This window comes from Clavelina lepadiformis, chromosome 4 (genome assembly GCF_947623445.1).
Source record: "Clavelina lepadiformis chromosome 4, kaClaLepa1.1, whole genome shotgun sequence".
Taxonomy (NCBI): Eukaryota; Metazoa; Chordata; class Ascidiacea; order Aplousobranchia; family Clavelinidae; genus Clavelina; species Clavelina lepadiformis.
Genome location: NC_135243.1, coordinates 5,057,566 through 5,076,049, shown reverse-complemented (window position 1 = coordinate 5,076,049; position 18,484 = coordinate 5,057,566). Strand labels below are relative to the sequence as shown.

The following is an 18,484-nucleotide window of genomic DNA, read 5'->3' as shown; positions in this document are numbered from 1 at the left end:
CGCTCATATTCAAACAATTACCGCCAGCATATGCGGTTTTTATGACAGATGAGTTTCTTGTGTAATACTTCACACAAGTAGTGCACAAACAAATTTCTTTGTCATAGCTTAAACCCAAAGGTGAAAACTACCGTGGTACTATAGTACCGAATTACTGTACCGCTGTACTTTTTCAGTACCGATACCGTCGTTACTTTCGAAAAAAGTACCGAATTACTTTTTTCAAGAAAAATAAGTCGGTTTCAGTACTTTTAAAATGATTACTTCAAGGTTTTCAGAAGTAGGTTTTTTAAAAATTCATTTTAATTACGACTTACAACAGTATCCGCTCTACAAAAGTGCAGGAAAGTAACGAACTACTTTTAGGAAATAGTAACAAATACCAGAACCGTCGGTACATTTGTTGCCAAGTACCGGTGCCGTTACCGACGGTACTTTGAAAATATCGACCGCCTACCTCTGCTTAAACCAACGTTCTGCGTAAGCCTACACATTCCGCAAACCAACCAACCGCCCCAACTGGAAAGTAGGACAGTTTTTGATGAGAAAACGTGCATACAAAAAAACGCAATTTGGTGCGATTGCGTGCACCGAAGCCTCAATCCTTTGCTCATTAATATAATAGATTGGCGTTCAAACGATCATATATAAATATATATATATATATGCTATATTCCGAGTGGGAGCACGACATATGGCCGCGGGAAAGTGGCCGCGAACAAACTCACCGGGGTCAACTGAACGTGACGTAAATTGACCGCAGACAAACTGACTGTGACATAAACTGGCCGGCGATCAAATTAACCGTCGATAAATTGGCCGGCTATCAAATTAACCGGCGACAAATTGGCCGTCAAAAGGTCAAAATTTTAAACTCGGTAGTATATGATATGTAAAGTAAATATTTGTTTGTAACTATTTCCTTTGTTTTTAACAAAATTGTTTTTTATTTCAATACACATTGAAACGTTTATTGAAATAAACAGAAGTGACTAGATAGTGAATTAGAATTTTGACCTTTTGACGGCCAATTTGTCGTCGGTTAATTTGATCGCCGGCCAATTTATCGACGGTTAATTTGATCGCCGGCCAGTTTATGTCACAGTCAGTTTGTCTGCGGTCAATTTACGTCACGTTCAGTTGACCCCGGTGAGTTTGTTCGCGGCCACTTTCCCGCGGCCATATGTCGTGGAACCATTCCGAGTACGGGTCTAGTCCGAGAGTGCACAACCAGATAACTTCACAAACTCACAAATTAAGTTAAAGTAGCTAGGCTAAGGTATAGTATCCAAAGGCTTCTTGCAGTTGTGAACTTCTGCAATAGACACTATTTCAACAGCAGACCTTTTGCGAAGTGCAGTGGGTCTTTTGAACAACCGCTTGTGCGCATGCGCGAAAAATGTTTGTCCGAAATTGTGAAAGCAGATGGGTTGCAACAAAGAGATTTAAACATTAATCTCAGTTTAAATCTCTTTGGTTGCAAGTACTGTATATTAATGCTGATGTTGTCTGAACAGTGTTAACCAAATTTTAAAGTAAAATAAAAAACTACACCCAATTTTCGAAGTACACCTGAAGAAGCAAGCCTACGCTTGCGAAAGCTGGTGTCGAAAAATATAAATTTAACCTTCAAAGTGCCAAAGTGTATTAACAAAATCTTTACTTTCTTTTAATTTGGTTACGTTTAAAGATTGTTTACTTTGTAAGTAATCTTTACTTTACTGAGTACTGATGACTACACTGTTTACACCATTCGTTGTTACGCTAACAGAACTGAAATTTGGGTCAGCCTTTGGGTAAAGCTTACTGAACATTACATTGCTCAACAACAAGTAAACGAGAGAGATTGCAAACATAACATTAGAATGATTAGATTATATATATATAGCAATCACACCAGTTCAAGGTTGCGTAATTTATCTGTACGTCATTGAGGAGAATTTAAGTTTGGTCAGCGATTGTATCATAAGATCCCCAAATCAAATTTCAGCATTTATAAAACAGCCCATGATTTGTGACGTAACGGTCACAATACTTTAGTGTCTCGATTTTCCAAACTCTTGTAATTTACCTATTTGGATTATGATGCATGAATCATTAACTTCTCTATCATTGGCTGGCTCATTCAACCGTAGACAAGGCGAACGACAGTTCTGGTGCGCGAAAGCAGTTACAGAACTTAAGTTCGCTTGCATTATTAGGCAAAGTAAAATTTCTGTTTTTGGTCAAAAAATTGCTCTGACTGAAATCAAAAATGCCTAAAAAAGGTAAAAATAAGCTAGATGAACCATATATATCTGATTTTGGGTTAGATGATGCTGAAAACGAGAGCAATGTTGTAACGTCAGAAAGAAATGCAGGTATGTTCTTACGGTACCGTACACTTTTAAAAGCAGGCTTTACACAAGCCCAACTAGAAGCTTTAGCCAGACAAATTCTGTATACAACTGTTATTGACGTGTGGATGTTTCCACTTGTGATGTTGTGCTTTCTGAGCGTGATGACTGATGACAATCAGCACAATATAATACAACCACTCTCGTAGACCTGGGTTAACTGCGGTTTAACACTAAGAGGAAGTATCAGGCTATGCCGGGCCAAGGCTCTGAGTTAGGCTTCAAGTTATACATTTCTAAGATTATTATATGGTATTTTCCAGGCAAAGGGACACGAGGACAGAAAATTAGCAAAAAACGAGGAAAAGACGAAGCTTATTCCAAGGAATCAGATGACGATGTAGATGATGGGCAAATGTGAGTTGACCGCGTTTAGCATGAATTGTCGAAGTAATTTGGCTTAGCCTATCCGTATATAGTCTATGAATTCATTTACGTAGTAGGCTAGATACTTATAGAATGTAACACAGTTATACTTAACAAGTTGTTAGTTGTTGATAGTAGGGCAGGGTTGCCATACGTCCGGATTTCCCCGGACATGTCCGGAATTTTAGTGTTCAAACTGCGTCCGGGGGGAAATGCTAAAATATGCTTAAATGTTCGGAATTTTTCAAAATTGTTTGTTGCCTTACGGGTAATAATTTCATTGTTACGTCATAAACGACTATAGAGCGCTTTATTTGGGATACAATGATACATGGATGAGTGGAGCCGGGCTAGTAGCTGAAGGCCTTATATCTTGGTCGATATTGCAAAATTTAGAACATGTCTGAAACGATAAGAGCGTATATTCGCTGAAGAAAATTATAAAGCAGTAGAAAAATAGCGCAACAAGAAGTCTGTTGCAGACCAAAAGAGAATACCAAGGAAATTGTCGTTTGTTTAATGCTTAATTATTTCGAATTGGGGCGCGGGTTTTGTTCGCACCGTCAAGGTGGGGCGCCTCTCCATAAGTTTTAGAACCCCTGTTCTAGTTGAAGATGCGAGGCGAATATGTTAAGTGCTAAAATTTAATTTTGTTTTGTTTGCTTTGTTTTGTAATTTTGAGATCACCGGAGGTCAAATCAGAGATGGCCCAATACCCTAGTGAATTAATGACACCATGTTCAAAAATCCACTCCGGTATACAATGGATAGGCGAAGCAATGCTAGTGTGAGGTCATATTGACAGACGATGTGTTCATACCTCATTTTAAAACCGCTAGTGGGCAATAAAGAGTGTCCGGATTTTAGGCCACGAAAATATGGTAACCCTGAGTAGGCCTACAAGTATTTAGTACTGTTGGCTGTATATTGGCAAAATAGTAGGCTATTTTTACTACGATAATGCTATAGACAACAGCTTTACAGCACATCCAGCAATAATGGTCCCATCGTACGCTTTTGAGCTCAAACTCACTGACGTGCAATTTGATAACAACATGAGTGTTGCAATTTGCAACTACGATTGGAAAGTTTTACTATTTGATTTGTTTTTGCAGTCCTGTAACTTCGATGCTGAAGCAGTTCGGAGCGGACATACAGAAGACCATAAATACAAAACGAAGAAAGTTAGAAATATTCACCAAACAGTGCAATGTATCTCGTGACAAAGTGGATTCTGTTCTAGACTCTCAGGTAGTGTTGAATTATTGAGTAGACGTCTTTCCGCAGCAAACTGCGAGACTGAAATAGGAACACGAAACTTGTTCTCGGGCTCACCTACTTTTAAAGTCTGAAAGCTGAAAAATGTCCGGAGGCCGAATTACAAATGGAATTATTCCGTGTGCCATACAACTTCTGCAACTTTCTAAAAACGCTATTCAATTTCAATGCCAATTTCACCACCTTGTGTAGAACTTAAAACGGTCGCCTTACGCTTTGTCCTTGTTCCCTACTGTGTGCTTTAAAACTGTAAGTTAGCTAACAGAGATAAATGAATAGCATCGCTTTATCTAATTTGTAATTATATTGATATGTTATATAATTCAACGTACCACATACATAAAGCAAACAACCAATTTCCTACATAACAATTTCTCAAAAGATATAAAAATAAACCTAGTGTTTTGTTTTAAAATGTCTCCATAGTTTACTTTAGTTTGAAATTACCGACATTTTCCTGTTCCTTAAAAACTAGAAAACAGGTAGATTTAAAGTTAACCAAATCCGTTCTGTTTTTAATTTCGCAGAAAGAAAGCAGAAACACTTTATACGAGGAATACAGAAAACAAATGGGCACCGTGCTTGGTCAATGGGAATCAGACATAGAACGGGCTAAAGAAACGGAAGAGAAGCTTAACGTTAGTCTTTGACAAACTTGTCAATGAACTAAATTCTATATTCCTATACTACGTATATATTAAGCTTGCCTTGATCAAATACTTAATGTGTTTAGGATTACAGAACAAATTAGTTGATTTTTTTCAAATGAATTTTTTCATCAATAGAGCTTGTTAACTCAACAAATGAAGTTGTTGGCTCAGATACGAGTTGTCCAAACGCAGCGCTACAAGTCAATGAAGCAGTTGCACGAACAATACAACAAAAGGTGAAAAATGTATCATAGCTTGAAAGTCTATGCAGTTTGCTAGAACTTTTGTCACTAACGACTTTGAATTAAATTTATGTCTCGCTTGGTGCCAGTAACGTGCTATTTGTGACATTTGCTAACTTTTCTGTTAAGCAGATGGTATTATTCCCGTAGCAGTAATAACATTAGATAAACAAAATCATAAATTTTGGACTATCACATCAATGACCACGCCATCAATGTTCCTTAACTTTTGGTCATGGAAATACTCAAGTCAACTTATTCCACTTAATAGATCGCTCCGTTGTTGATATAATGACGGGTGAACATCCATGTTTAACAAAAAATTATTTGCTTCCAGTGTTACTGAGATCGAGGAAAGTCATGTAACCCAGCATAAAACCGTCACCGATGAACTGCAAAAAGAACTAGCTAGTCTGCAAAAGAAATTCTTGTTGGAAACGGTAAATTGCCAAAATTCAGTGCCTATTGCGACCTATACGCACAAAGCTGCCCCGAATACCAATATTAATAATAAGCTCGCCACTGTAGAATAGCAGTAACGAGGTTTTAATTATGATGCTGCAGTTAGTGACTTTAGTATACAAGCGGCGCTCTTTGGGTGTATGTGAACTTTTCCAAATTGAAAGAAAAGTTCCAAAAAGCTGGTTACGCGAAACCTTTTTAATGCAGAGAAATCAGGAAATGGCCAATATGCGGAAATCTCTACACTCCATGCTTTACCAATGAATGCAGGAGATTGAAAGACCGGGGCCCAGTGCAGTCGGTCATCTCACCGCAAACTGACGATACTGCGTGATCAGGTCACCAGGATTATGTTTAGAGTTGTTTATTGTTGTTGGCGTTTTTGTTAGAATAAATGGTAAAATATCGATAAAGTAGACTCATTTAGCGTCAGCGCGTTAAACATATCACAAACACGACAAAATTGATTCAATGAAAATAAACACGGCACTTATTAGCACCAAACCTGAAACAAATTGAAGATTTGGCATGAAGCACGAAAACGGTAATTAAGCAATTAAAAATTAAGTTTAATTGTTTAATAAAAAGAAGCTTTGCAATTGCCTGCGACAGACAACAAACTGTTCAGTGATCTTGTAGAACAGTTTTAAAGTCGGGCAATACGATATAAATAAAAAATGTGTGACACAGGAAAACTCACTAATCGGGGCGGAATGGCGAGGAGTCATCGCCGAAGACTGTATTTAGTCCGCGAATAAAGATCATGGTACCAGACCGTAAATTTGGGAAAATGTAAAATTTATAAAAGTTTGATCAGGGAAAACCACAACTATACGTTAGCATTCAAAGGACTCTCCATACTGTATAGTCCGCAGCTCAAAATCCATCATTGCCTTTTACTTACGGGTTATGTTGAAATATTGAACCTAATGTGCATAGACTCTAGCCTTGTAGCGTGCAGAGAAACTTTATAGAAAATGTCCAATACAAATTGTGCTGGAAGTTTCAACAACATTTTCTCTTTTCCGCTTCGCCATTTGAAGTTTTTCGATCAAGTACGATGGCCTTGTCTTCAGTTTTCGTTTTATTGATACCTTCATTTTTAATTTTGTTGGCTTTCGTTTCCTAACAAAGCCAAGAAAAATCGCATTAAAATCTAATTTGTAAAGTCTATAAATCATTTATCTAACAATTAAAATTTCTTTATTCAAACGACGAACTAGTGGCATATCAAATAGCGTAGTGGCCCCAAACTTACTTTATCGATAATTTTCGTGAGCAGCTGCATGAACGCATGGTCAACGTTGACGTCATCTTTAGCACTCGTTTCACTAAACATCATCTCGCTTTGTTTGGCCAGCTGTAACATAGAAATCGTACCATAATAATGATTTACATATGTTGTTAGTTTGCATCATGGAGTTTAAAAAAAATTACTCTTGATCGCTACCTAAAGCTCCTAAAATATTAAAGTTTTTGTCGCAAGGGTGGTGAAATGTGTTTGCTTGTAATTCAAACTGAAACATGATGTTCTTTGTAATAGTTGAGATACTGTCTGCAGATTGGTGCTAATTTGCGAAACAACTGAGTTAAAAAGTTATACGAAAAAACTAGCAGAAATATTTCATGAAAAGCATTTCATTGCTTAATATGCGGCAAGGACTGACACCATCTTTCAGCACTTGCCTGTTCACCTTCGATTCTTTCAACTAGTCTCATGTCTTCTTTATCGCATTTGTTACCGATCAGCAATCTTTCCACGTCGTCTTCAGCCCACTGCGACAAACGAAAGAGAAGATTCAATCACTTACAACTATCCAATGCAACTAAAATTAGTCGAAAATAAAACTATTCAAACAGATTTACCGGTTTATTGCTAAGACTTAGCGTACCCTGCTAAAATTCACGATCCACTTTGTGACGTTTTCGAACGACTTCTGGTTTGTGATGTCATACACGATGATGACACCCTTAGCGCCCCGGTAGTACGCAGTTGTTATAGAACGAAATCGTTCCTGACCCGCGGTGTCCCTGAACAGGATCAGTTTGTGTGCAAAAACAATCAATAATTAATTTCAACCAATTAATTTTCCGTCAAAAGCGTGGGTATGGGGACAAACAAACCAAGTCAGGTGTTACTTACATGCGCTAATGAACGGGAAAATGTGACAAAACTAAATGGCTTAAAACGTGCTCGAAAATAATTATGGTAATAATTGCTGGCAACAACTAGCCTGGCCTATAAACCCAGCGTGATGCAAAGAATAAGAAGAACTTCTACTGCAACTTGTTATGTTATGCTACACAAACAGCGTTGTGTCAGCTGGCCGATTACATTGTTACGTGATAGATTTCGTAGGCTAACAGCGACAATGAACATATAAACAAAAAAGGCAGTGACATGTCTTCGTTGGATTGGTAGCGCCTACACAGTTGGTGCTGCAGCTCTTGGTACGAGTAATCTCATAATTCTGTTACGTACCTTTCATTCGTGACCTTACGTGCTACAGTGGACATGCTGGTAACTCACCAAATCTGAACTTTAACATATTTGCCGTTCACATTCATCATTCGGATCTTGAAGTCAATCCCTGCGTTTTACACAAAACACAGAAATATGAAGGGTAGTGCAAAAGTTCAGTTAACTGTATGTCGCTAAGATATTGCATTGACTTCTTATTATTCAAGCTTCATGATTTGATACCTCCCAGCAAAAAAAACATTGCTTTGTCGCTTAGTGCTAACAATCATACTATAAAGCGTCGGATTTCTGCTCTACTATTATGCAATGTAATGCAGCATAGCTGCCAACAGTATTGGAAGTTACTGTTTTGTTTACTATTTCAGTGATCTCAGAGTATAGAACTAAATGACATAACTTCGACTTGGTATTTTCGCGATAAAGTCAAGGCAAGAACTGTACTTATTAGACCTCACCGATGGTTGCCACAAAATTGTATGAGAATTCGTTGTCGATGAATCTTCTGATGACACAGGTTTTTCCCACTCCGGAATCGCCAATCATGACAACCTTGCACACATGCTCTGCCCTCTTGCCTGGTATTAAGTCCATGGCAAATCAATATCTTGTTTCATATAACCTTATTTACTAAGAAAAACATAGGGTTATGAAAACATATGCCCAGCGTAGGCAAAGTTGTTTGTAAGGTAAAGTACTGTACATAACCAAGATCAAATCACTGGGTATAACCTAAAAGAGACACCAGCATTCGCACAGAAATTATGCCTGACCCTTGGTTTATGTCGTACAGTGTACTTGTGAAAACATAATAACCGATTTCTAATGGTATGAAGCATTTTTTGGCGGTGACAAGCTTTTAACAATATTTTATTATGTTCCTGACGTACAAGCAAGCGTGTGTCAGCAAACAGGTTTTCTTTGACAAAGCAAATATTAATAAATATTACGCTGTAGTTCTAACCTCACAGCTAGGCTAATAAAAACGCTAAGACCTGAACCTGAGGAAAGACCTTGGTATCGGGTGAAAGTTGCATTTGAAACTGACGAGTTACTTACGGCTTGCCCTCATATAGCTATGAAAATGAACTCCAGTAACTTATGGTTCAAAGTTTTCAATTGTGCCCGAATTTATATCGGCTGTTTAAAAAATGGAACAAAATATCCTTACGGTGTCATTCTTTATACACGTGATCTCACTTCATATAAGGTATTGAACTTCAAATATATTTTGTTATGCTAATTGCGAGAGGCATAATCCTACACCAACACTGCGCATCTAACTGCATAATATTGCATTTGCCCCAAAGCATTTAGTTACAGGTTAGTTACATGTTCATCGTGGCAAATATGTGCGTTATATGAAGCGTATAGGGAAACTGTTATCGTAACCGTTAAGTGTTGTCTTAAAACTGTCTGCCTTTAGTTGAAAACCTAAACTCGTTTACAGTCCGTACACTTGAAGATTTTCGTATAGGCCGGTTCTGTCCTGACTGTAGACTACAAAGTAAACCTACTTGTCCATATTCTAAAGCCTTCAATGATCCCATGACTGACATGGGCAAAAGCATCGGTTGTAACACTAGTCGAAAACATTTCACTGCCCGTTGCACAGCTTACGAGTTGAAGCGCATGTCGTTATTCGTGACTTGTCTATGACATTAACATGCTTCACCCGGTACGAGCTAACTCTTATTATTTACACATTTACGTGGTTCCGCTTCACTCGGCCAAAACATTTGGTTTGCAATGTGCATCGGTGTATGTCTGGAACAGAAGACCCTTGACTAGACCTATACACAGGGTTGTCATACCGCCCTTATTTCTAAGATTTGTCCTTATTTTTAAGGTCCGTGTCTTAGAAAATATTTTTGTCCTTTTTTCTAAGAAATGTCCTTATTTTCACTTGCGTCCTTATTTTCTTCTTATTTTTAGGGCAGCGGTTCGTATTTTGGGCATTTTGACACCTTTAGTATACTATTTTGTACCAAAGAGATACTAAAATTAAGAACATGCAGGTAGTGTCTCGTTTTTTTTTTAGGAACATTGATTGCTTTCTCCTGTGGTGCATCGTTTAAGGTGGTATTCGTCTTTCATTTTCTGCATGGTCGTGCTTATTTTTGAGTTGAGACCGATGGCAATCCTGCCTATACTCTATTGTTAATCAAAACCTGCTTTTTATTTGTAAACAATGCTACATTCAATAAGTTAAGTGTTAAGTTGAAACTAAGCTTAGGTTACCAATCTCACTCCAACATTATAATAACTTTGTAACGTATTTGCTCAACACCTTATGCAACCATGTACTTTCTCGTAGCTTAAACACCTGTATCTTGAACGTAATAATGTGCGATGGTAAAACAGCAGTCATCTAATTTGTACCATACAATATTACTCAACCGTACGAAATAAAAATAAGCACATAGAGAAATAACTTGAAACAGACACACAGACCTGCAGAATCTGCGCTTTACGCAATGAATTGTGTGTTGCAAGGCATAAGAAATAGTTTTCAATATATTTCCTCGCTGAGCAATTTGCTCGGTTGCAGTGCTTTACGAAACTTGAAGTTTCTACTTAAAAGTTTCCAAAGCATCTGTCCAAACTGCAATGAATAGCCTTTGTCTTGAGGCAACGCCACCGGCGGATATGTAATGTCGATTTAATGATGGGTCACCAATAAAGGTGGTTACTTATTTTCTCTGCATTTCTCGTGCTCGTGCACGGTCAGCCGCACTGCTCTTACCTTGTATCATTTTGGCCTCAAACGCAGTCGTCGGTAAAAAAACAAAGTGACTATTTCACCTTATGTAGGTCATGCATCCCATTGTTGAAGGCAGGCGATTAGATTAGGAGAATGGGTACGCAAAAAGTTGATTTTAGTTATTTAAGGTTTTATCGGAGTTAGATATATATTAAAAGGTAGACTTAGCTAGGCTTAGGTTACTATGTTGTAACATTTAATTTACGTTAACAAGAAGTTAAAGAATAGCTTCGAAAGCATGACTTTTTCTGGCGAAATAGTGGCAGCCATAAAAAATGTCTGCTAAAAAGCACGTTGTGCGTTGCCCTCCTGAAAGGAACTGCTTCTCTGTTTTATAGTATTAGCTATAATCATTACGGCGGTTTAATGCGCATATACATTCAATTTAATTCACGTATAACATTGCCAGAACTCGAGTTAAGAAAAATTCAATAAAGTACTGTAGCAAAGGTCAGTCAGAATCATTTCTTCACAGCTGAAAATGCAAAATAAGCGGTGGACGGCGAGTAAAAACATTTTCGACCGAATTGAACAATGTTCACAAACTTCAAATCCGTTCCGTTCGCATTTGTTGCTTGTTGCTCTCGTATCATTGTCCCTCCCAGCATCGGAATGTTAGCAACATTTTTTCTTCGTTTTTTCTGTGCTATTGTCCTGAGTGACGCCAACGTTTCTTTCTTCGTTTTGTGGTTTCACAGTCGTTGCATCTGTCTCGCTGAAAGTCGGTTTAGGTCGTCGTTCACCGGCACTATTACTTTTCTGCGTCATGCGAGTGTTGTTATTTTCCTATCAATGAAAACAGTGTTATAAAAAAATGACGTAACATCCACTAACATTTGGAACGAAGACATAATTAAATGGAAGAAAAAAGACCACGAAAAGGGTAGAATATCAAAGAAGGAACATATGTTTAGTAACTGGTTACCACTTACCATATCAATCATGTTTTCGACAAGTTTCATAAACACATGTTCGATGTTAATGTTGTCTTTCGCACTTGTTTCATCAAACAGCATGTTACTTTCCTTTGCCAACTAGAAAATAGTTAAGCATCAGTTCAGCGGTTTAGATTACTATAAATTTTTGCTGCAAATTTGTTTTGGATTCATGTTTTCATATCATCATATCATAGCATACCTTGCAGGCTGATATGGTTTTATCTGGTTCTCAATAAATTACGCTTTTTTTAAATAAGTTTTTGCGTTACTCGCCGTAGAGGAGAAATGCCAATAATATACAGGTATGTTGGTATATTTGGGAAACGTCGTTAGGCTTGTTAAAGTCGCAAGCAACCGGTACCTTCTCTCCTTCAGCTTTTTCGATTTTTCTCTCCGTTTTCAAGTCGCATTTATTTCCTATCAGTAACTTGGGAACACCGGCATCCACCAACTGAAACATAAGACGCTGGAAGTAGATCGAAACTCAAAAGCGCATTCGTAGGACTACGTATAAGCAATGGGCTATGAATTTTACTTTGAAGTACCTGGTCAAAGTTACCCATCCATTCCTTGACATTATTAAAAGAATTATTGTTTGTGATGTCATAAGCAATAATAGCCCCATTGACGCCACGAAAATAAACGCTTGATATGGAACGAAATCTTTCCGCACCGGCTGTGTCCCTGCAAGTGAGACATAGTATAAGCATTTTTATCGCATTTCACCTCATGCTTCACTTTTCAGTTTAATTTCCAGGTTTTTGGCTCGCTTGCAATGGCTTTGTTTGCAAATTTCCGTGTCCGGGAACTTGTTTAAGTTCAGTGGAAATATTGGCAATACTTTATTCCCTTTCAAGTGTAGCCTACCGTTCTCGGTTCGGTTAATGCACGGGGACCTACAAATCTTTTGCATATAACAACTGGCTTACCACATTTGCAGTCTGCATGTGTTTGAACCCACTTTCAGAAGACGGGATCGAAAATCCTGACCTAAATTTGTAAGATCATTTGTATATTATTATAACTTACCACAAGTGTTTGTTCGAAATTGGTATGCAAGAGAAAGTTTAATTTCGAGTAATAGTATATGCCATTAGTATGATTAGAGATTGCTTCATTGTAAATCAAACTACCTAACGTTGTTGCAACATCAAAGGAAAATTCATTGTTTGCAAATCTTCTGATTACTGAGGTTTTTCCTACTCCCGAGTCACCTATTATGACGATTTTGCAGGTAATCTCCTGGCTAACTGCTAGATCTAAATGAGTCATTATTGTACTTATATGTACGCTACAAGAAAGGAGATGAAGGTATGATGTATTGCCGTAGATGTGTTTAGAAAGCTATTCAAACCAAACACAGTTACAAACAGATGGCAGCTAGTGTGATTTGGAGTCTAGCAGAAAGGTTCTTCGTCAATAATGAGAATGAAAAGATTACGAAACATCTGCTAAAATACACCAAGTCCTCACCAGCAAACCGGAGGCTAACAATTGCACTCGATTTTCAGGAACACGCAGCAGTCGCGCGTCATCCATGTACAACACCGTACAGTACAACTCGCCTAAGTCGCTGTACGGTACTATAACTCGCCTAAGTCGCCACTTTTTACTCTCCTTGAGGTGGCGAATTTTACTGTATGTGGCTTCGCTGATTTTGCTAAAGTAACTTTCCATAGGACACCGTAAGTCAACATTTAGTGGCTAAGAAGATCAGTTGCACTCGCTTTGCGTAAGAGCTACTGCAGTTCTTTAAACATAGACCCTAAGTACCAGCTGCAATTTCAACTTAATGTTCGGGTCCAGTTTAGCTAACTAATGAAGACTCTCATAGTCGTACTTACATAATTGTAAATTTAGCTGACATTGTGTCGTTACAACTCATCAATCGTAACGGTTGTTTATGCTCCACTACAAGCAGCAGTCGATATATTTCCTCAGAGTTAGCGCGTTTTAACTAGCTTGGGCGGCTTTGTAATAGTTCACGGTTTCACTGTTTGATCAGTCAGTGACTGCACTGACAAAACTTTTCCTAATGGTACAGCGTTCTGCAAATGTCTTCACATTGCTTATATGCTCGGTAGCTCGGAGGGAATTTCCCTACCTTATCTTCAATGCCAGCTTTCGAACAGTAAGTATTGGATGTGTTGTACAAGTGCCATAAGCTAGAATTATCTGGATTACTCATTAACTACGGTGTTGCACCACGAAAATTACGCCGTAAATTCCCCTCTGCGTAACAGATTACCTCCAACCAGTTACGTAAAACAGCATTTAAAAAGGTTCCGGCGTTAAATACACCTACGTTTACGTATTTCTAAACTCCGTTCCATAAAGCGGTCTGAAGTAGAAGTAATTAGGCCAAATAGATTAATGTTTTAAATATGCGTTATAACTGCTATTTTTATGTTATATGTGCAGTGTGGGCGTAACATTGCTTTTGCTGACATGTTGAAGTTGCAAATTTAAAACTCTACTTTTTGAAAACAATGATTTAATCAAACATACTTTTTTGTAAGTTGGTTTTGAACAACATCCAATGTTGTGAAAAGGTTTTAAGGTTGCCAGTCACGTTTGGCGACCATCCGTACGACTTAAGTCTTAAACCTTTTCCCCTAACATAATTTCTAGTTAATAAGACTTGTCTGATATCTTACGTTTTTCTTTGCTACATCATAATTTCAAACGGGAGCCGAAACATTATGGAAGAATTTTCCAAAATGAATTGATCGGAGCAGTTATAACTTTAAAAAACAATTTTGCTATTCATTGGGCACTGGGCAACGAACAGCGTTATACGAAAGAGTCAATAAGGCAACAGGCGCAAGAGGCGCAACAGCCAATAAGGCGAGCCGACCAACACAACAAAAACTTCAAATTTGGATAGAACGCAAAGTCTAATGAAACAAAAGCAAGAAAACACTGAAAAGGTAAAATAATTGGATCAAGCAAAGGAAAAGTTCAATTGTCAGCAACAACTTTTATTATTCTGGCTCGGGTTTGAAACTTCATCACAGACTGAGACGGAGTTTGCTTCCTTAGTGTTAGTTACCGCACTGCTCTGATGGGGCGACTTCACTCCGTTCTAAATATGTGTGTCGGTTGAAAATACGTAGAATGTTTAATTTAGCCAGGAGCCTTTAAGAGTTTAATGCTGATTAACAATATGAAATCAAACTATTGCAACTGATTCATCAATGACTCTGCAAAGAAACTCCAAAAATATCGCATTTTTTACTTTATCAATGATTTCTTTGACAAGCTTCATGAAAACGTGTTCGATGTTGATGTTTTCTTTGGCACTCGTCTCACCAAACAACATCCGTTTTTCTTTCGCCAGCTACAACACATGAAGTCCCAGCGATTAAAAATTCAACATTTTCACCCGATGCTGATATTGAATGGGAGGTAATGACAAGTTGCGCAGAGCCACGTTTACAAGTGCTAAAGCTCTGTATAGGGCTTGACAAAAATCCTGCCATTTCCTATTTTGTTTCTATATATGTCACACTTTATGTTTGAACCGGAGTTGGCAGAGGTATTTGAGTGGCGCTGAGGCAACACTTATAGTAGTGAATATATTTGGACGATACATTACTAGTAAAGTGATTTCTTTATAGATAAAATTTTGTTCGAGATAAACAGTTTGGTATCCAAAGACTGGACTCACAAACAAAGTGTTAAAATTCGTTAATTCTTGTTTTATTTACTTTCAAATTAAGTTAACATTTAATCAAGACAAATAGAATGATTAGCCTAAACAAGTTTGGCTTTTAAAATAACTCTTGTGGAGTTTGCAAACTTTTTTTGCAGAGCTGCAACTGTGCGGTAGTTAGCAATTGAAGTAACCTGTGGAGCTGAATTCGATAGGTTAATCCAGTGGTTGTGACAGTTGGTGAAAAAGCTTTTTGACCCTGCGCTGTTTAGCACAGTGTATAGATTGCGCAAGAGCGTTTGCTTAAAACTTAATGCTGAATTCCAAGCATAGCATAATAGGGAAATGTATTTGCGTTTAAGACGGCCACTGCAATTACGCGTTAAAACATATGGAACAGTAAAAAGCAGTCTGATTCTGACCGCAATTCTGGCAGACAGCAAAATAATAATCACTGGCAGCAACAGCACGTAATGGCGAATTAATGATGACGTCACCACAAATATAAGACATTAGCGGGGGTTAGGGCGTCACAACCTGTTTTAATACTTAAATATTAGCATATAGTTGTCCCACCTTTTGCCCTTGATGTTCCTTTACCATTCTCTCCTTTTTGAGGTCAGATTTATTTCCTATCAATAGCCTGATGACGTCGTCTTTCACCAACTAAATAGTGTAAGACCTTGTTTAAACCTAGTTGTTCGATTTTCAAATTTTTAGAAACTGTTTTTCGTTCTCATCAAATATGATCTTATGAACAATTGCGGATGGATCATCTCTGTATGGTTTCATTGGTCGAGTAAACTAAAAAGAAGTATGCATACAATTTCTCTTTTACTGCGCTATAAAATGGTCTATATTAGTCTATACCTGGTCAAAATTGTCCATCCATCTCGTCACGTGTTCAAACGACTTTTTGTCGGTAATGTCATAAACGACAATTACACCGTGAGAGCCTCGATAATAATTGCTCGTTATCGAACGAAATCGCTCTTGTCCGGCGGTATCCCTTCAAACATGGAGCAATGTTGAACTTAATTCTCCAGTTTTTAATGGTTGCGTAAAAGGCAAGCCAAACTGGGAATGCTTATTCATCGCATCATTCTAAGCCTTTCACTAGGCAGTTTAGAATTCATCGTTACAAAAACAATTTTGCAGGAATATGAAGAGAAGTATATCTTAGGATGGTTTATACTGGTACGCCTTGCTTCACCTAATTTACTGTGCAGAAGGTTTGCGATTACTCAACTTACCATATCTTCAGCTTGCATAACTTTCCATTAACATATAGCAAACGACTTTTGATATCCATTGCTGAAAATATTGAAAACATAACTTAAAAATGTATTAACTTAAAGTTTGCAGCTATATAGCAATATCTTTAGTTGGCAAAAGTAGTTTAGTCCACAAATAATTATCAAAATATTTGGCATATATACATTTCAAAATAACAATTACAAAAGAAAGCAGGCTAACTTTTGAATGTATCGGTTCTATGCGGCTTACTTATAGTAGGCATTTGGTTGAATGAAAACACGTTGTCTGTAAATCTTTGGATAACACAAGTTTTTCCTACACCCTTGTCCCCAAGTATTATTATCTTGCAGGTGTAATCTGCTTCTTTGCCTGGGTTCAGGTCGTACTGTGCCATTATTTAGTCCGAAGCATAAGTGTACAATCACAATACCTAAAACTGTAAAGGCTTACAATAATAGAAATAAGTTTTCCGGTTACCATTTACTATCATATTTCAACGAAATATATGTAGGCTACTCATTACTGGTGGAGTAGCCTATATTTGGTTAGTTTGCTAGTTTGTTTAGCGTGATTTTTATAGTTTAAGATTATTATTATTGCTTTATTTCTATGAAAATTAAGCTTTTTTGATAATTAATTAATGTATAAGTTATAACGTCCCAGATGACCTGCACTCTTAGAAAAGCGAGTCTTATTGTTCTAGACTCTAGAGCAGGGCGGGCAACATACGGCCCGCGGGCCGGATCCGGCCCGCGACGGGATTTTGAGGGGACCGCAGACAGTTTCCGGTCTTACATGATAATGTGGCCTGAGGCCACATTCTGCCGCAATCCCTGTATTGCGTCACTGAATAAGTCCAAGTTTGCCAACCTGAGAAAGATGGCCATGAATCTACTTGTTCTGTTCGGGTCTACATACGTTTGTGAGCAAACATTTTTGACCATGAACATTAATAAGACAAAGCTGCGTTCTAATCTATTCAGGAATCCGGCCCCCCAAGTACTTTATTTTCTCATATCAGGCCCGCCGACCGAATAAGTTGCCCGCCCCTGCTCTAGAGCTAAGCTGTTGCGCATTGTTTCAACTACTGTGCAATGATATTTGCCAAACTGCTTACCATAGGATAGGCGCATAGTTTGTCACAGAGCAAATTATTTTCACTGCGTTTGATAAATCTGCTGTGCTCTGTTTGTGAATGTTTAATTATTTACCCATCGCCTTTGCTGCAAAATGAGATCATCGGTTACTGATTAACTGAGAAGGATTTTTTAAATGATAAGTGTTTATATAATTTACGCATGTAATTACCTATCAAAGTTTGAGAGGATTAGGCCAGGAACGAAAGCTGAAATGCTTGACTTGCAATGAACTGAACAACGTTTGATCTATTTATCAAAATAAACAAATCATATGAAAAAATCGTAAAAGTGTGGATTTCAGCAAGGTTTTTCTGATCACTGCTCGAGTTCTTGTTACTGAGATTGACGTTTTCGCATCGTTCTTGCTTTTCTATTGTTGTAAAAGTGGTTGCAAGTGTAAGCGACTCCTTATGCTACTTACCATTAAGTCGTTTCTTGCAAAAGTGTTTCCTAGTTATTGATTGAAGTTTATGAAATTGTTGTTTTTAATAAACGCTTCAACTGTCGATTGATATTTGGAAACATGCTCTAAATAACTTTGTCTGAACACTCCTTTTAGTACGTTGCCAGGTTGTTTTCCAGCAGCTATTGTGATATGAAGTCTTTATTGGAAATCACAGCTTTTTAACCCTAACACAGAAAATTTATCCATGTCTCAATGTGTCAGATTTAGCTATGCGTATCTCCCTTTTGTCTAAACTTTTTTTCCATCTTGCAATTAATGAATTTTTAAATTAAGCTACTGTTGCAAGTTACTTTTTACTATACCAACTAAGTTAAGGTAAATCGCCATTGAAACACTATCTTGTGCTTATATTTGACAGATTAACTGTTTTAACCAAAAGATATTTTGGTTGA

General features: G+C 37.6%; 4 protein-coding genes across 4 annotated transcripts; 1 reads left to right on the top strand and 3 right to left on the bottom strand.

The window, feature by feature from the left end:
• Window positions 1-2,144: 2,144 nt before the first annotated feature.
• On the top strand, window positions 2,145-5,807 carry LOC143453179 (synaptonemal complex protein 3-like). Its single transcript, XM_076954358.1, has 7 exons — window positions 2,145-2,360; window positions 2,660-2,753; window positions 3,878-4,013; window positions 4,568-4,678; window positions 4,826-4,926; window positions 5,270-5,372; window positions 5,602-5,807. The coding sequence occupies exons 1-7, from the start codon at window positions 2,255-2,257 to the stop codon at window positions 5,656-5,658; spliced, it is 708 nt and encodes a 235-aa protein (XP_076810473.1). The 5' UTR covers window positions 2,145-2,254; the 3' UTR covers window positions 5,659-5,807.
• A 24-nt stretch (window positions 5,808-5,831) lies between these two features.
• LOC143453180 (ras-related protein Rab-10-like) lies at window positions 5,832-8,522 on the bottom strand. The gene is made up of 6 exons (XM_076954359.1): window positions 8,332-8,522; window positions 7,925-7,985; window positions 7,287-7,425; window positions 7,081-7,170; window positions 6,653-6,754; window positions 5,832-6,519 (listed from the first exon to the last, which is right to left on the bottom strand). The coding sequence occupies exons 1-6, from the start codon at window positions 8,465-8,467 to the stop codon at window positions 6,400-6,402; spliced, it is 648 nt and encodes a 215-aa protein (XP_076810474.1). The 5' UTR covers window positions 8,468-8,522; the 3' UTR covers window positions 5,832-6,399.
• Window positions 8,523-10,282: 1,760 nt separating this feature from the next.
• LOC143452092 (ras-related protein Rab-13-like) lies at window positions 10,283-13,649 on the bottom strand. Its single transcript, XM_076952932.1, has 6 exons — window positions 12,709-13,649; window positions 12,505-12,565; window positions 12,121-12,259; window positions 11,937-12,026; window positions 11,570-11,671; window positions 10,283-11,423 (listed from the first exon to the last, which is right to left on the bottom strand). Exons 1-6 carry the CDS (start codon window positions 12,845-12,847, stop codon window positions 11,253-11,255), a joined length of 702 nt encoding a protein of 233 aa, XP_076809047.1. The 5' UTR covers window positions 12,848-13,649; the 3' UTR covers window positions 10,283-11,252.
• A 94-nt stretch (window positions 13,650-13,743) lies between these two features.
• On the bottom strand, window positions 13,744-16,928 carry LOC143452190 (ras-related protein Rab-10-like). Its single transcript, XM_076953060.1, has 6 exons — window positions 16,737-16,928; window positions 16,484-16,544; window positions 16,101-16,239; window positions 15,807-15,896; window positions 14,814-14,915; window positions 13,744-14,660 (listed from the first exon to the last, which is right to left on the bottom strand). The coding sequence occupies exons 1-6, from the start codon at window positions 16,879-16,881 to the stop codon at window positions 14,544-14,546; spliced, it is 654 nt and encodes a 217-aa protein (XP_076809175.1). The 5' UTR covers window positions 16,882-16,928; the 3' UTR covers window positions 13,744-14,543.
• Window positions 16,929-18,484: the final 1,556 nt, after the last annotated feature.

Coding starts and splice junctions, on each gene's coding strand:
- LOC143453179 (XM_076954358.1), top strand. CDS start 2,255: ATGCCTAAAAAAGGTAAAAATAAGCTAGATGAACCATATATATCTGAT. Junction 2,361..2,659: donor AACGTCAGAAAGAAATGCAG/GTATGTTCTTAC, acceptor GGTATTTTCCAG/GCAAAGGGACACGAGGACAG. Junction 4,679..4,825: donor AAACGGAAGAGAAGCTTAAC/GTTAGTCTTTGA, acceptor TTTCATCAATAG/AGCTTGTTAACTCAACAAAT.
- LOC143453180 (XM_076954359.1), bottom strand. CDS start 8,467: ATGGACTTAATACCAGGCAAGAGGGCAGAGCATGTGTGCAAGGTTGTC. Junction 7,986..8,331: donor CAATTTTGTGGCAACCATCG/GTGAGGTCTAAT, acceptor TGTAAAACGCAG/GGATTGACTTCAAGATCCGA. Junction 6,520..6,652: donor TCACGAAAATTATCGATAAA/GTAAGTTTGGGG, acceptor TGGCTTTGTTAG/GAAACGAAAGCCAACAAAAT.
- LOC143452092 (XM_076952932.1), bottom strand. CDS start 12,847: ATGACTCATTTAGATCTAGCAGTTAGCCAGGAGATTACCTGCAAAATC. Junction 12,566..12,708: donor TGATGTTGCAACAACGTTAG/GTAGTTTGATTT, acceptor TTACAAATTTAG/GTCAGGATTTTCGATCCCGT. Junction 12,260..12,504: donor ACATGCAGACTGCAAATGTG/GTAAGCCAGTTG, acceptor TCTCACTTGCAG/GGACACAGCCGGTGCGGAAA.
- LOC143452190 (XM_076953060.1), bottom strand. CDS start 16,881: ATGGCACAGTACGACCTGAACCCAGGCAAAGAAGCAGATTACACCTGC. Junction 16,240..16,483: donor TTATGCAAGCTGAAGATATG/GTAAGTTGAGTA, acceptor CCATGTTTGAAG/GGATACCGCCGGACAAGAGC. Junction 14,916..15,806: donor AGGAACATCAAGGGCAAAAG/GTGGGACAACTA, acceptor CATGTGTTGTAG/CTGGCGAAAGAAAAACGGAT.